Source organism: Brachionichthys hirsutus, chromosome 14, assembly GCF_040956055.1.
Source record: "Brachionichthys hirsutus isolate HB-005 chromosome 14, CSIRO-AGI_Bhir_v1, whole genome shotgun sequence".
NCBI classification, from domain to species: Eukaryota; Metazoa; Chordata; class Actinopteri; order Lophiiformes; family Brachionichthyidae; genus Brachionichthys; species Brachionichthys hirsutus.
This window is the reverse complement of record NC_090910.1, coordinates 11,178,524-11,192,679: the sequence shown is the minus strand read 5'-3', so window position 1 is coordinate 11,192,679 and position 14,156 is coordinate 11,178,524. Positions and strand designations below refer to the sequence as shown.

General features: G+C 46.0%; 1 protein-coding gene across 1 annotated transcript; it reads left to right on the top strand.

Moving 5' to 3' along the window:
* The first annotated feature begins 2,745 nt into the window (after positions 1 to 2,745).
* On the top strand, positions 2,746 to 13,395 carry apbb1ip (amyloid beta (A4) precursor protein-binding, family B, member 1 interacting protein). The gene is made up of 15 exons (XM_068747889.1): positions 2,746 to 2,754; positions 4,725 to 4,784; positions 5,216 to 5,303; positions 5,779 to 6,086; positions 6,372 to 6,449; positions 7,659 to 7,818; positions 9,804 to 9,925; positions 10,805 to 10,879; positions 10,994 to 11,137; positions 11,309 to 11,419; positions 12,177 to 12,275; positions 12,360 to 12,483; positions 12,600 to 12,667; positions 12,788 to 13,106; positions 13,197 to 13,395. The coding sequence occupies exons 2-15, from the start codon at positions 4,725 to 4,727 to the stop codon at positions 13,385 to 13,387; spliced, it is 1,947 nt and encodes a 648-aa protein (XP_068603990.1). The 5' UTR covers positions 2,746 to 2,754; the 3' UTR covers positions 13,388 to 13,395.
* The last annotated feature ends 761 nt before the right edge of the window (positions 13,396 to 14,156 follow it).

Genomic DNA, 14,156 nt, shown 5'->3' with positions numbered 1-14,156 from the left:
GGCGCACGGGTTTGGATCGCTGGTTTCCGCGCCGTAACAGCGCGTCCCGCGGCAAAACTCCGCGACAGCACGCGTGGATATCCAAGACAGCAACAGCAGCAGCGTGGGTGTTACTAAAAGCATCTTTCGCTCCAGAAGGAGAAAGAACGCGTTTTAATCTCTGGATTTTCTAGATGATGCGTCTGGAGAGGTGCGACCCAACAACTGTTGTAGGAGAAGTCAATCCCTTTCCGCCACAGCTGCAGACGGAGGTTTGGGGTTACCTCCCGCCCCGGGATTACCTCCCTGCTCCGGGATTACCTCCCTGCTCCGGGATTACCTCCCGCTCCGGGATTACCTCCTGCTCCGGGATTACCTCACTGCTTCGGTGAGACTCGCTTTCCCGACTGGAATAAGATCATTCCACGCACGCACCGCTGCTCGCCGTCTCCTGCCTGACCCGCTCAGACTCAGACTGAGGGCTGTGGCATTCCTCAGACCTATTTAGCATCAGACCCCCCCACCGCCCCCCCGCCAGTGTGGTTTTGTTCAGAGCATCCCGATTGTTGGGACAGCTGCTGGTCCAGAGTGTGCACACAGCGCCCCACCTTTAGAGACAAAGCCAGCAAAGGTCAAAGTCTTATCGTGGGGACCCAAGGCCGAGGCCGGGAATGTGATGCCCACGGCTGTGTTTTTATTTTTTATTTTTTATCTTTAGTGCTACAACACAGCCACATGTCCAGCGGGAGGTTACCTGAGGCTGATGTGTGACGGGAATGTGATGTATGATGTCATCCTTCAAGGTCAGGCAGGTATGGAAACCAATGTCCAGGGAAAGGATGACGAATGACTCGTGATTTAGTCACACCCATCCATATGTGACAAATGTGTCTTAAATGAAAATCCAATCACATATTGATTTGTATTTATTTATTTGTGGGTACCTTATCCGCTGATCAGCGTAACAAGCAGCAGCAAACTAATACATCTACATTTTCAAAGGCATTAAAGTCATTTACAATGCATAGACTACAAAATATAATCAATTTGGCTCTTATTTAAAATTTTTATGATTACCGTTAGTTGAAATATATGAGTCATTATTTCATAATTTTGACTTTCTGGAATTCTTTATTTCCCTTGTTTTGAGTCACAGTGAGTTTTTAACATCTTGAAAACAACGATTCAAACTTGGTTTCACTCACGCGTGAAGTATTTAGTGAACTTCCGGCACGGTGGCGTCGACGCCGTCGCGCCACCCAGGAGTTTGTGGTGTACAGTTCAGCCGAGTACAAACAGAGGGCAGTCCAACACTCCTGTCCTCGTCCCGTTTCACGTCATCACAATGACAGTTTGTCTTCTGCAGCGGAGCCTTCGAGAAACGCTTATCATTTTGCAAGGTGCACGCTGGTTTTGTCATCATCACCCCGTTTTCTTTCAGCTCAGAGAAACTGGAGAAAGGTATTACGAGGTGTGTCGGTGCACATGGAGACTTTACTAGCCAGCTATTATGGCAGGGAGGACTTAGTTTTGGAACTTATATAAGCATGTCGTCTTTGAAAAATACCCTAAAGAATAATCCCGCACAGTTTGTTTTGACTGTGATGTTTGAGCAGAACCAACAAGGTGGAAAACACATCCCTCTCTTTGCTGCAGAGTTCTTACTGCCTGGATCTGTTTGACAAATATTCTGCTGGCGTTGAGGAGAAACTCGCCGCTAATGGGAGCCGGCCTTTGACCATCTGCTTGTCAACCCCTTTAAGAGAAAGGAAATGAGTGACAGTCGGAGCACATGCCTGTACCCGGTCGTTTGCTTAATACATCACGAGCCATGAAAGGCTCTTGGAGGTGTTCAAGGTTCTTTGGTTTCTCCCCGTGGCGCTCAGCTTCTCGGATGACAGGCTTTTTTCCCTAGAGAGGGCGGTCGGCCATTCCCATTGGAGGCTGCTTCTTAATAGCAGTATTTTCTTCTCTAAACAGCCTACAGAGCTCAAAACCGGACCAGAAATGAGTGGAGGTCAACAGACGTCTAGTAATGGACCCTCTGCCAGATGAGAAATCCTGCTTTTTGGCCTCCCAGGTTGACTCAAGGAGAAATGCAAATTAGCAGCGCTATCTGCCTCCGCGTCGTCAGATAAGAGCCGGAGGCTATTCAGAGCTCCGCAGCTCGACTCTCCGCTGAAGATAACTGACCTTGTTGCGCCACACCAGTATCTCAAGATACTTCCTCCTTAACTACAGGCAAAAAAGTGCTCAAGTGTAAGTGAAAGCATTTCCTGTGAGTGCTGGAGTGTGGTGCGACAGATCCAGGCAACAAACTGCTGCTAACTACCTGCCGTAAATCACCTTCAGCGTGGTCAATAATTAACCGACACATTCCTCCTGCTGAATCAGGCGTTCCTCTCAAACCTCGCCTTTCATACGACTGGCCCAAAGAACTGCAACGTCTGCACGAGCGGTCGTCGATCAGGGTCATATCTGTCTGGAGATAAGGAGGCTGTTCCAGGGGACGCTGTAGCGCTGCCTAGACAAGACCGTTGCGAACGTTTTGAGCCCTTGTGAGGAATGCAGCGACAGGCCTGGACCTGAACTTCCGCATTACGCAGGAAGAAGTCGAGGAGTCAAAGAAGCAGATGCAACCGCCTCTGAATGCTCAATTGGGTTCGTTTTTTTTAGCAGTTGGGCAGTAAATGATATTTAGGAGTTGAAGGGATGTCCCCGAAGCTGTCGGTTTTAAACTAACTGGTGAATTGAGGAGTCGTAGACTTTAAAAAGGTAAGTTACACCTCTGTTACGTTAGACCTGAAGTTAACGGTGAACACAGACCAGACTTAGAACGTTGCGTACAAGATCTGTCGTCTCGAGTCGATTTCAAAAAGCTGACAAAGCTGATTATTATTTTGTTATTATTGGTGTTGTGGTGAATAAGTTTAATCAAGCTGCCGTAGAGTCGGGTGGACTCTGCCGTTATATTGCTCAATAACCACAACGTGACCGGCCTTTCATCCTAAAGCTAATAGTGCTGTCACTTTGTGACGAGAGGAGCAGTTATTTGATTTAGATTTTGAGATTTCATTGGAGAAATGTGAGCCGTCGCTCGACTGTCCAGCTGGATGTGGATAAAATAATGCCGTAAATGTGTCGAGTCGCTAAGATGGTATCTGATTGGGTTGTCAAGTCCAGAAAAACTCGGCATTATGTTTAAACAAACTGTCAGGTGACTCATGGACAGCATGGATGCAGAAGGATTTTCTTTTCCATGTAAAGATCATCTGTTCCCGGAAATCCACAAACAGATGTTGGATTTTGATACTATCTTTTTTTTTAGTGAATACTTTTATTATTCCTTCTTTCTGCAGCTTCATCTGATGCAACCATAAGATTTTAACATGTGAACTTTGTTGTGGATAAATGTGGTCATTGAATGAAAATTCTATCCGGCTAACCTCACGGAGAACAATGTTGGAATCAAATGGAAAAATGAGCTCATTTGAAAGCATCAGTAATTCTTCCTTCAAATCACGTTAGTCATGCCCAACTGTCTCATCCAAATATGAGTCAAAGATTTTCTTATATATTAGGGGTCAATTTTAAGGGATTAGCAGGGAATGGAAACTTTATGTTCCGGCTTGGTTTGGCGAGAAGATCGATATATGACTCGCATGTTTGCACTCAAAGTATGACGCTAGACCCAGGAGCCAGTTAGCTTAGCTTAGCACAAGCGTTGGATGCACGAAAGAAAAGCTAGCCTAGCTCCAGCTATGAATTTGCTTTGTTTTTTATGGATTCAATCTGTTAATTGATGCCAAGCAGACTTTGTTCAAACAGAGCCAGGCTAGCTTTTTTTGCCAATAGTCTTAACTAACACTAAAATCAAGTATTTATAAAATTAAACAGTTTTTTTTCCAATAATTCTTACAGGCTATTCTGACAACACACCTCCTACAAACTATTGTCATCAAGACAGAAAATTATCGCTTCTTTGTGTGATTTTAAAAGCATCTATTCACCGCGGCATCAGTTTCATGCTATGAACTGCATGCATGAACACAAACTAGCTGCTTTCAGGGCTTTCAACAGTCACATAATGTGAGCAAAGGAAATGGCAGCGTGAAGCTTGCAAGTGGTTTTTTCATGTCACCATTTCCTATATGATTTCAAAAATGAAATATATACAGGAAGTTGTGACTTCCTCCGTGTATTGGGGTAAAACAATGGGTTCACATGCTACCACAGTTAGAACTATTCATTTAACAGATAAATACGGGTGAAGCATACTGCAAAATGAGTCAGAACAATATCTGAATGTGAAAGAAAACACCCATGAAATATATAATGCAACATTATTTAAATAAAAATATTGCACTTTCCAGTTGAAAACATGCAGCAAGCTGCAACACGCTTGAACATTACGTCCTCGTAGCCGAACCGGCTCAAAGCGAACGCCTGGAAGTTACGAGTAGAGACTTTTCTTCTTTCTGCCTGGGTTGTTTTGCAAGATAGCGTAACCTCAGGGCATGAATCTCAAACCGCACGCTCGCAATGCAGCAGCAGTACCTGGTCCGACCTCTGACTACATTTGTTTCTCCATACAGTCATTCATTGTCATTCGCCATGGCAACAGCGTCTAATCAGTGGGGATTATTTGCCCGAACGGTAAACGGGCTCTCATCTCGTAGTGGATTCGCCCACAGATTGATTTTGACAAGGCTTTTTTATTTATTTTTTTGCGTTGCTTTAAACAGATGGATGACATCGATGCCATGTTCAGCGATCTGCTGGGGGAGATGGATCTCCTGACTCAGGTGAGTCAAGTCACGACCATAAACCATTCAAAGTCTTACTCTTTTAAATTAGCATCATAAAGTACCAGATATCGGGAAGGTCAAACTCATAGATTACACATTATTTTCTTTGTGAAAAGTCCGTCTGACCGCTTTGATGTCTTTTTGTTTTTTTTTTAAACCTCCACTGAGTCTTAACCAGTGGGGCCCAAGAGCACACACAGTAGCTGCTCTGTTAGGGGCCGAGCCTGAAAACAGATGTACGATTTCTTGTGTCCACATTGAACTTTCTTCCCTGTGTTTGAGGACAGTTGATGTTCCAGAACGCCCTGAATCTGTGTATTGACCTCGCGTAGCCTCGGGGGGGGGGGGGGGGGGGGGTCTTTGTGGCCCTTAAGATGTTGCGTTCACATTTTTTTAAACGCATCCAACTTGTTCATCTTTCATTGCAGAGTCTCGATCAGGAAACTGCACCTCCTGCGTCTCCCCCAAGCCCCTTCAAGGAAGTCCACTACATGGGTGGTTTCACCAACCTCAATGGTGACTTGACACTTTTTCTAGAAATGACACGGAGAGAGCTTGGTGTTGGTTTCCTTTTTTTCACAATGGCAGTGGGCAGTTGTGGCAGGACAGGATATATCAGATGTTTCATCAGCTACTAGGAAATAATCGAGCTGCTAGCGAGGTGAATGGACAACGATTAGCTGCACCGGAAGGTTGAGGCTACGCTTAAACACGGCTGATGGTAAAACAAGAGCGAGATTGTGCAACAGGAAGTGTCAAAAGTTTGCCCGAAGTGACATCCCGACTCGCGTTGTCCCGTCAAGGGCCAACTAGCCAACACCCTGGCTCAGCTTTCTTTGGACTTCTTGAATCCTTTAAAGCATATTAACATGTAAAAAGTCTAATATTGAAGAGAGAAGGTCTTGCGTAACAGACTAGATTGTTTCAACAACTATTTGATCCTCCTCTTCAACATTTAAACTGTTCCTGAGTCAGTTCTTTTCTTCACCAGAGTCTCTCCATGAATTGGAAGACACTGATTTGGATGCGCTCATGGCTGACTTGGTGGCTGACCTCAGCGCTTCAGAACAGAAGCTTGCAGCAGAAATAGAAGGTTTGAAGGCGCCATCACCGCCCCCGCCAGGCCAGGCGCCTCCAGACCTGCCGTCGCCTCCCGAGGACCCGAGAAAATGCCATTCCTCCTCCCTCGTTTCCCCGACACCACCCACCGGCTACTCCAGCAGTAATGACAGCACCCCAGCCTCTGCTGCTGCTTCGCCTTTACCTCCTCCGCCCCCGCAGTCAGCAAAACCCACAATGGTGAGTCAGTGTGCAATGTGTAAGATTAAGATTAAGATTCTCTGAAAACAGGGTGTAAAATAAATGTACAATTCCAAGGAAAGTACCACAATAATCCGCAACTAAAACTCAATCTCTAAACAGGAAGCAGAAAGACGCGCTCTCCTTATTTACTGACTGTTTGTGTACCACAGGCCACACAAACATCCAATAAGACAGAACCGGCTCCCAACATATGCATTTCTGGGGAGCTCTTTTAGTCTCAGCGGTTAGCACACTGTTAAAACTTCCCCCCTTTTTTTTTAGGAGGAAATTGAGGCTCAGATGAAGGCAGACAAAATCAAACTCGCCCTGGAGAAGCTCAAAGAAGCTAAAGTGAAAAAGGTAAGACGATCAAACACTGAAGAGTAGCGTGAGTTTCGGCTACGTGGACGTAATGTTCAAACGCATAAAAGCATGGCCACTTTCATTTTTCTTCATTTCCTGTTTGGGTGGCTACTTCAGCATGATGAAGATGCGGCTCTGCATGAAAGCCGACGCTCTCCCACCGGTCAACATTTGACTGATGCTGTAAAAGCCAAGGGTTAACCCTTACACGGGTGCGAGTTGCACAAAGAAGCTGAATGTGTGTGTGTGTGCAGATATAAATACCCGCAGGCCACAGGAACATCTGTCCCAGAGCTGTTAGACAGAAGAGCAAGGTGCACCTGGCAGGAAACGCCACAGGCTGAGGCCCTGAAGCTTTCAGAGCATGCTTTCGCATGAATTCTGTGTTTTGAAGACATGTACTGCAAAATGAAAAATACTGATGTCCAGTGATGCTTCAGCTCCACGCCAAACCGAGATTGTTTTCCGGGGGACGGTTGAAACCGAGCAATATGTGATCTAACGCCGTAAATCCTCCGGCGATAACATCTCTGAAACCCAAATTTTTATGACACAGCACGAGTGACTGGCTGACCTTGGGTCTGGGAAACTCCTCAGCTTTCCAAAGCTGGATTTGTTTCAGATGAGAGGAAGCGTGAAGCCATGTGAGACTGTGAGGAAAGCACTGCTCCACTCCGGTGAAAAATTAATCTGAGCATCGGCCAAAAAGAGACAAATACAAAAGAGTAGAGATTGCTAAAAAAATAAATGTACGACAGCTGGAGAGACAGAAGCGCTGATGTCCCAACTCTTAAAACTAGGAAACAGAAACAACGATTTACTGTCATAGCCTGTAATTAAGCAGGCAAACAGACACGCAGCAGGTGCTTCCAGGCTCGGATTGATGACACACTTCAGACACAACTGCTGCTGTCCACAGCATCATTGAACATCAGTCTGTCACACACACACACACACACACACACACACAAAATCAATAACACCTCAATTAATATGACGCTTTGGGAAACTGGCTGATTGTCAAGACCTACATCGCTCCCGAATCTGTCCTAGCTTAGCATCATGTGATGACTTGAAACACAATAAAATAGCATGTCATCTACCATCTGTGCTTTTATTTAGAGGTCCCCCCTCTTGCGCCAAATGAAGGTAAAAAGCTTCTTTTTTTTTCTTCCAGTAAAGTACAAGCTCCTTTTTTTCTGACAGTTGGTGGTGAAAGTGTTGTTGAACGACGGCAGCTCTAAGACCCTGATGGTCGATGAGAGGCAGAGCGTCAGGGATGTGATGGACAACCTGTTTGCGAAGACTCACTGCGACTGCAATGTGGACTGGAGCCTGTGTGAAACCAACCCCGAACTGCACCTCGGTAAGTTCCAGAAATACAGCATTTAGAATACGTGCAATAGTGGACCTTGTGTCATTAGCATCAGGCAGATAAAGCAGTGAGTCATCAGCGTATTGCGAGACACACACTTTGTAGCAGTGGCTCGATCTGTGGTCGTCTCGTGACAGATTTTGAAAAAATATATGAAAAGCAGCGTGAAAGCAGCGCAGCGGGGTAACGTACGGTACGCTACAGCTCCGACAGCGTACGCCTTTGTCTCGTTTTTGAACGGATGATCAGGTGAACACCTACATTGTGCAGGCCGGGATGTTTTACTCAGCTGCAGATGATGGACGGTGTTTTTACTGGCAGGACGGGAACAAGCTCACTATGAAACATTGATGTTGCTCCAATCATTCGTCCCCCTTTCCTGTATCCTCTCTTACGGTGTAGACAGGAGAGTTTAATTGTCCCTGTGGGACGCCGCCAGTCAGACCGTGTCATGTGAAAAAGGAAGCCGCATGACATCAATCCTCTGTCTGGGCCGTCTCAGCTATGTTTACCTCGGCTGCCTCGCCCTCCGATCCTCCATCTGCTCTTCACCACCTGTTTTTTTTTAGGTTAACTAACAGCTTCAACAGATTTATACGGAGATAATTCAGATTTGATGAAAACCAACCGTATGTATCATGGCCGGGGGAGTCGTTTTGACCCCATCCTGAAAATGCTTTAATGAGACACTGGTGCTAAATTCATCAGCTCCCATCAGTGACAAAATCCAAGTCAATATTATTTTGCTCTACAGTTATAATGAAGTAATTTTATATGCAGCTAGTTCAGCTGTGAGGCATTTAATTAAAGGATAAACCTGGAATTATTCTAGATTTTTCCTGATTAATCCACCTAATTCCACGAAACTATATAATTACAGATGGAAACGCTGGGAATAAAAGAAACATAAAATATGAATTCTTGAATAATGAACGCTAGAGTAAACATATTACGTTAATGTGAAAGTTCCCCTTAACTTTGTGTGCAGTCATTTAATAGATCAGATTGTAGATTTAAAATAATTTGAACAGTTTAAATGATCTAATTTATCTACATTTAATTATATAAGAAAGATGCATAATATAAGTAAGAGAAATCGACACCAAGTACAACAAACGCTGTACACAAATACTTTTAAGAGGAATTCTCTTCTTTATTTCTGATTATTTCACATCTCTTTTTTGCATCCGATGGTAAAAGTGACGCCTTCGCAAACGACGCGAGGAAATGTTGCCGTTTGGCCAACGCGGTTTATTTTCAAGCAGCCGTTATTTCTGACAGATTGCTATTTAAAGCACATCGTCCATGCAAGGCGTCCTTTGACTCATAAACACAGGGTTGGACGGGGTTTCATCGCCGGTAACCCCCCCCCGAGGTCGTGTGATGATGCGACCATGGAAAACAATAAAAATAGTTTGAGACATTTTGAAGCCACGCTTGAAACTTCACGTTTGTGCCGACCTTCGGTTTCAGCAACAAAATGTCAGGCCGAGTCGTGCCCTATAAAACACCCACAGACAGCAACTCCGGTTACGACCGTCCCGTTAAATCCAGCCATGTGCTCACCAGGCGCCCCCCCAAAACACACCATGTGGTTTAATGCAGCTCAAAAGGACTTTCAACTCGCTGAAGCAGAAAAGTCACACCATCCTTTTAACGACTGCAACAGTCAAACGATGCACCGGAACCCTGGCAGCAAAACGCTTACCTCCACCTCCGCTGGTATTCGGTAAATGAGGCTAAACTACAGTCGAAAGAGCAGCGTCTGCTTGCTCTTGTGGGACAAGTTGGGTTCCGTCTTTCCCTGCTACACCTGTCAAATAACTTGAGATAATGTTCTGCTCTGATCTGGCGCTGTAGAAATAAAACTGAATTGTGGTTGATGGTTAAAGTGAAAATGACAAAATTCCTAAAGAACACAAACTTTGACGCTCGCGTAAAAAAGCATGGAGTCTGATTTGATTTTCCTTTGACAGAGCGAACGTTTGAAGACCACGAGAACCTCGTGGAACCTCTCCTGGCGTGGACGAGGGACAGCGAGAACAAGATCCTTTTTCAGGAACGGCCGGAAAAACAAGAGGTTTTCAAGAACCCGCAGGTCTGTCCCGTCATCGTTAAACGTTATTTACCTAACCCTAAACCCCACCTCGGTGCTCCCGGCCTTGGTTTGTGCAGATCTCCACACATCTGGCTATTTTCACCGTTCAATCGTCTGAATGACGAGACGCCGTTCAGCCACATGGGACGGGACGACCTTTCCGTTTTTACGTCCTCACTGTAATATATCAGACATAACAGCTTCGGGAAAGATGCATCAAGATGTTGGCATGTTTGTTGATAGAATGGGTTATAATCTCGGGGCGTTTAATGGATTCAGTCTGTTGGAAAACCCAGGACGATATTCTCATTTTAAAACCGCTTCATCACGTCTTCCACTGAAAGATGGATCTGTTTTATACAGTTCGTCCTTTACAATTTCAACTTCAGAGCTACCGAACCAGAACTCCCCTCTGGGGTTCCTCGCCACAATGAAAACACAGCTAGGAAATATAGATTTTCTTTTAAACTGGTTTTCTTTTGCTCAGGATGACGACATCCCATGTTTTGTTTTGAAACTTAATGGGCTTAAATTTGAGTCGACTTTTCGATAAAAAATAACGTTTATTCAGCGTTTTATTTCTGACCAGATGGAGGTCTGCGTTTATATCACGTTATTAGAATAACGTAATCATTATTGCTGCTCTGGGACAAGAACATGCTAGAAAAAAAGGTATGGCAACAGGAAGGCGATTAGCTTGATATGCTAGCATGCTAACAATTAGAAGTCTGCACTTCTTTCCCCCAAGGAGTGTCAGAAGGGTTGAAGATATTCCTTTAACGAATTGTTGAAATGGTTCACACATGTTCACACACACACGTCCGTATCCTATCCTGCTAGCATTGCTAATCATCAATCCGCTACCTGTTACTCCTACAGAACTTTTATCTATGGAAGAAGAACAAGAAAACACTCAAAGACATAAATGACAAAGGCAAGGAGTTGTTAATTCAGGTAAAACTTCCACACAAAGTGAAATCTTTCCTTCACAGCGGAACTTTTCCCAGTGGGAGCGACCCTAAACCCTTTTGACCCCCCCCCCTTTCATCCCTTCTTTGCCTCTTGCAGGAGAACTTCTGCAGTTCTTCCATCATCGTTCCCGATCTGGAGGCGGTGATGTACCTCAAAGACGACGGAAAGAAATCCTGGAAGCAGCGGCTCTTCCAGCTGAGGGCTTCGGGAATTTACTACGTGCCCAAGGGGAAAACCAAGGTCAGGGGTCAAGAGAGGAACATTATTTTGTTGCAAAGAGCAGGCTATAAACGCATTTTACAGCCGCTGGCTCTGACTCCTGAGCATAGCATTTATACAGAACATGAAAATGGTAAAAAAGCAAAGATGCTGCAGATCGAAGCGTAACAAAATGTCCCGATTGCTTTCCAGTCGTCCCGGGATCTCGCCTGCTTTGTCCAGCTGGACAATCTAAACGTCTACTACGGCAAAGACTTTAAGAGCAGATACAAAGCCCCGACCGACTTCTGCTTCGCTCTGAAGGTGAGATAGCATTAAATCTGGCCAGCGTGTATCCTGGTTGCTTTACTGCAGAGGCAAAATTCAATATATGATGTTTAACAGGAGGAAGTAAAAAACTTTTTAAGGAGATACATATATCTCTTTGAAATATATGACTGCACTTCTCTTCTTGAAGTGCGAGAAACGCTGACTCATACGGCAGAAAGCTAGAATTAGCCTTAAGGGGAAGTGAAAGTTTCTGCTCTTTTCCCCTAACTATTGGGAACCTGTAGAATCAGCAGAAACTGTCTTCGTCGTTGACGATCAGCAGGACAAGCAAAATGGATGAGGAGAGAAAAGATGCTGCCAGACAACGAAAAGGGGAAAATGACCTGTCAGGGTGGGCATTCTGGAAGGACGGTCATGTCTCACAGGCTCTGTGGTCTCGGGAGTCACGCAGCTGTGCTAGCATGGAGAAGACGCAATGCAAAAATGAAACTGAAGCAGCTTGTGGTTCTGAAGAGGTTTGAAAGTTAAAAGAACTGGGCTCACCAGACATCCTCCAGTTCTGCATTTCAGCGGCTGGCTAACGACCTCAGGCTAAATTAACCGCTACTAGCATAGCATATACAAATCACCAACTGTCAGCAGTCGGCTTGAATCGGCACCACATTTTGGGGAACGAGAAAGAAGACAGATATCTGGATCTCCTGAATCACTTTTGATCTTTTTTTTCATGATCTCTGATCAGTCGTAGTATTTTTTTTTTCCAGTGCGACTCAACGTTTTGTCTTCACAGCATCCTCAGATCCAAAAAGAATCGCAGTACATCAAGTACCTGTGCTGCGATGACGCTTGGACCATGAACCTGTGGGTAACCGGAATACGCGTCGCCAAGGTGAGTTGACCCTTTAAGCTTTGGCAAACAGGAAGTAACCTCCGTCTCACCTGGACTCATTACTCTCCACCGTTTCATGCCCAGTACGGCGCGTTGCTGCACGAAAACTACAAAACCGCGAAGAAGAAGGAGGCCGTCAGCGCCGTGTGGACGAAGCGCAGCTCTCCATCCAGCTCCAACCCTTCCACGCCCTCCCCCACCATCAAAGGTAGGCGGGCCCCTTCCACGCCCTCCCCCACCATCAAAGGTAGGCGGGCCCTCAAGCCGCCCCGCTTCACCGGAGCAACGTGACCCAGACGTGGTTCCGTTTCTTCTCTGCTATAGGGAAATTGCTGAGTCAGGCCAACGGTCATGTCCCGGAACCCCAACCAGAACCAGAACCCGATTCCACGGTACGGACCTCTTCATCTGACACCAATGATTCTTTTTGTTATTGATCCCTCCATTGATGAAAGGTAATAAACAAATGTGTCCCTCATGTAGCATCATTATGTCTTATTCTGCCTCCTCAGGACTGGGGGGATATTCCTCCTCCGCCTCCGCCCCCACCATCAGCCAACAACCTCCCCCCGCCACCTCCAGACCCGGTCCTCCCCCCTCCACCGGCCGCCAAGTATTCACCCAAACAGCATCAACCGAACAACTTCCCTCCACCTCCACCTGCGATGGACAACCTCCCTCCTCCACCGATGCCCCCACCAGTCGAAGATGCCCCAGAGAGCCCTCCAGACTTCCTTCCACCCCCGCCTCCTGCCCCTGGCTTTGGTTCGCTGCCACCTCCCCCACCGCCAGTTAGCTCCCTCCCACCACCGCCTCCCCCGGCTAGTTTCGGTGGCATGACCCAGTTTCTTCCACCTCCACCTCCAGATCCAGGGTTTTTACCGCCTCCTCCTCCTGCAGCTCCTCCAATGTTCACAGGAGCTGGAGGTCCTCCTCCACCACCACCTCCTCCTCCACCTCCATCCGCTGCAGCCCCGAGAGCGGCAGTGCATCCCGTGAAGAAGGTGCCCCCTGCGCCGCCAAAGAGGACTACGCCATCGATGCAGGGACAGGGTGGAGACTTCATGTCAGAACTGATGCAGGCCATGAACAAGAAGCGTGGCGCTCATTAGCCGGGAACGGAAACCATCACGTAAGAGTAGAGCGAGGACTTCACCTTTGATCAAGCTGGAACCCGCTGGAGTCCACACAGACTCCCTCAGGAAACGGGGATCCACACTTCCTTTCTCAAAGACACGTCACGCATGAGTCCAGCGGGCGTGGCCTCATTACAGAAACGTCTTTATTCATCAGTTCATTTTAGGAAGTTTAGGAGTTTTCCGAGGAAAGATGCTTCTGGAACGAGTTTTAAAGCTCGACATCAGTGACAGTCACGACGCTTCCGTTGAGGTGTGATATTCTGTTCAGTAGGAGTTTATAAATATACTCCAAACAGAATGTTTACAGTTATAAATACTGTCACGTTTTTTTAAAAGGAGCGCTGTAAATATAAAGTTACCTGCACACATCCGCCGTAGCTTGAACTTTTGTCTCTTTTTCCTATCAACTTGTTGTCATTGGAAACTGAAATAAACACACAATATATTGCATGCGTCTCTCGCAGTAACAACCTCCCCGGAAACCATCCCATAATCCGCATCACACCTTGGAATTGCCCGGACGTGCGAGACACTGGACCGAGCTCCTGTTTGTGGCGATAGCGTAAAGCCAGATCGTTACAAATAGAACGGGACGGAATCCACGGAAGCATTTTGCAGTATTTATTTTGTTGTCAAGAGGAAAAATAAAAACAATTTCATTAAGAAAATACAAATAAAAGAGGATGATCTTATGACCTTGACATTTCGGACCAGATATCTTCCATTTAGTTTACAAACGTGT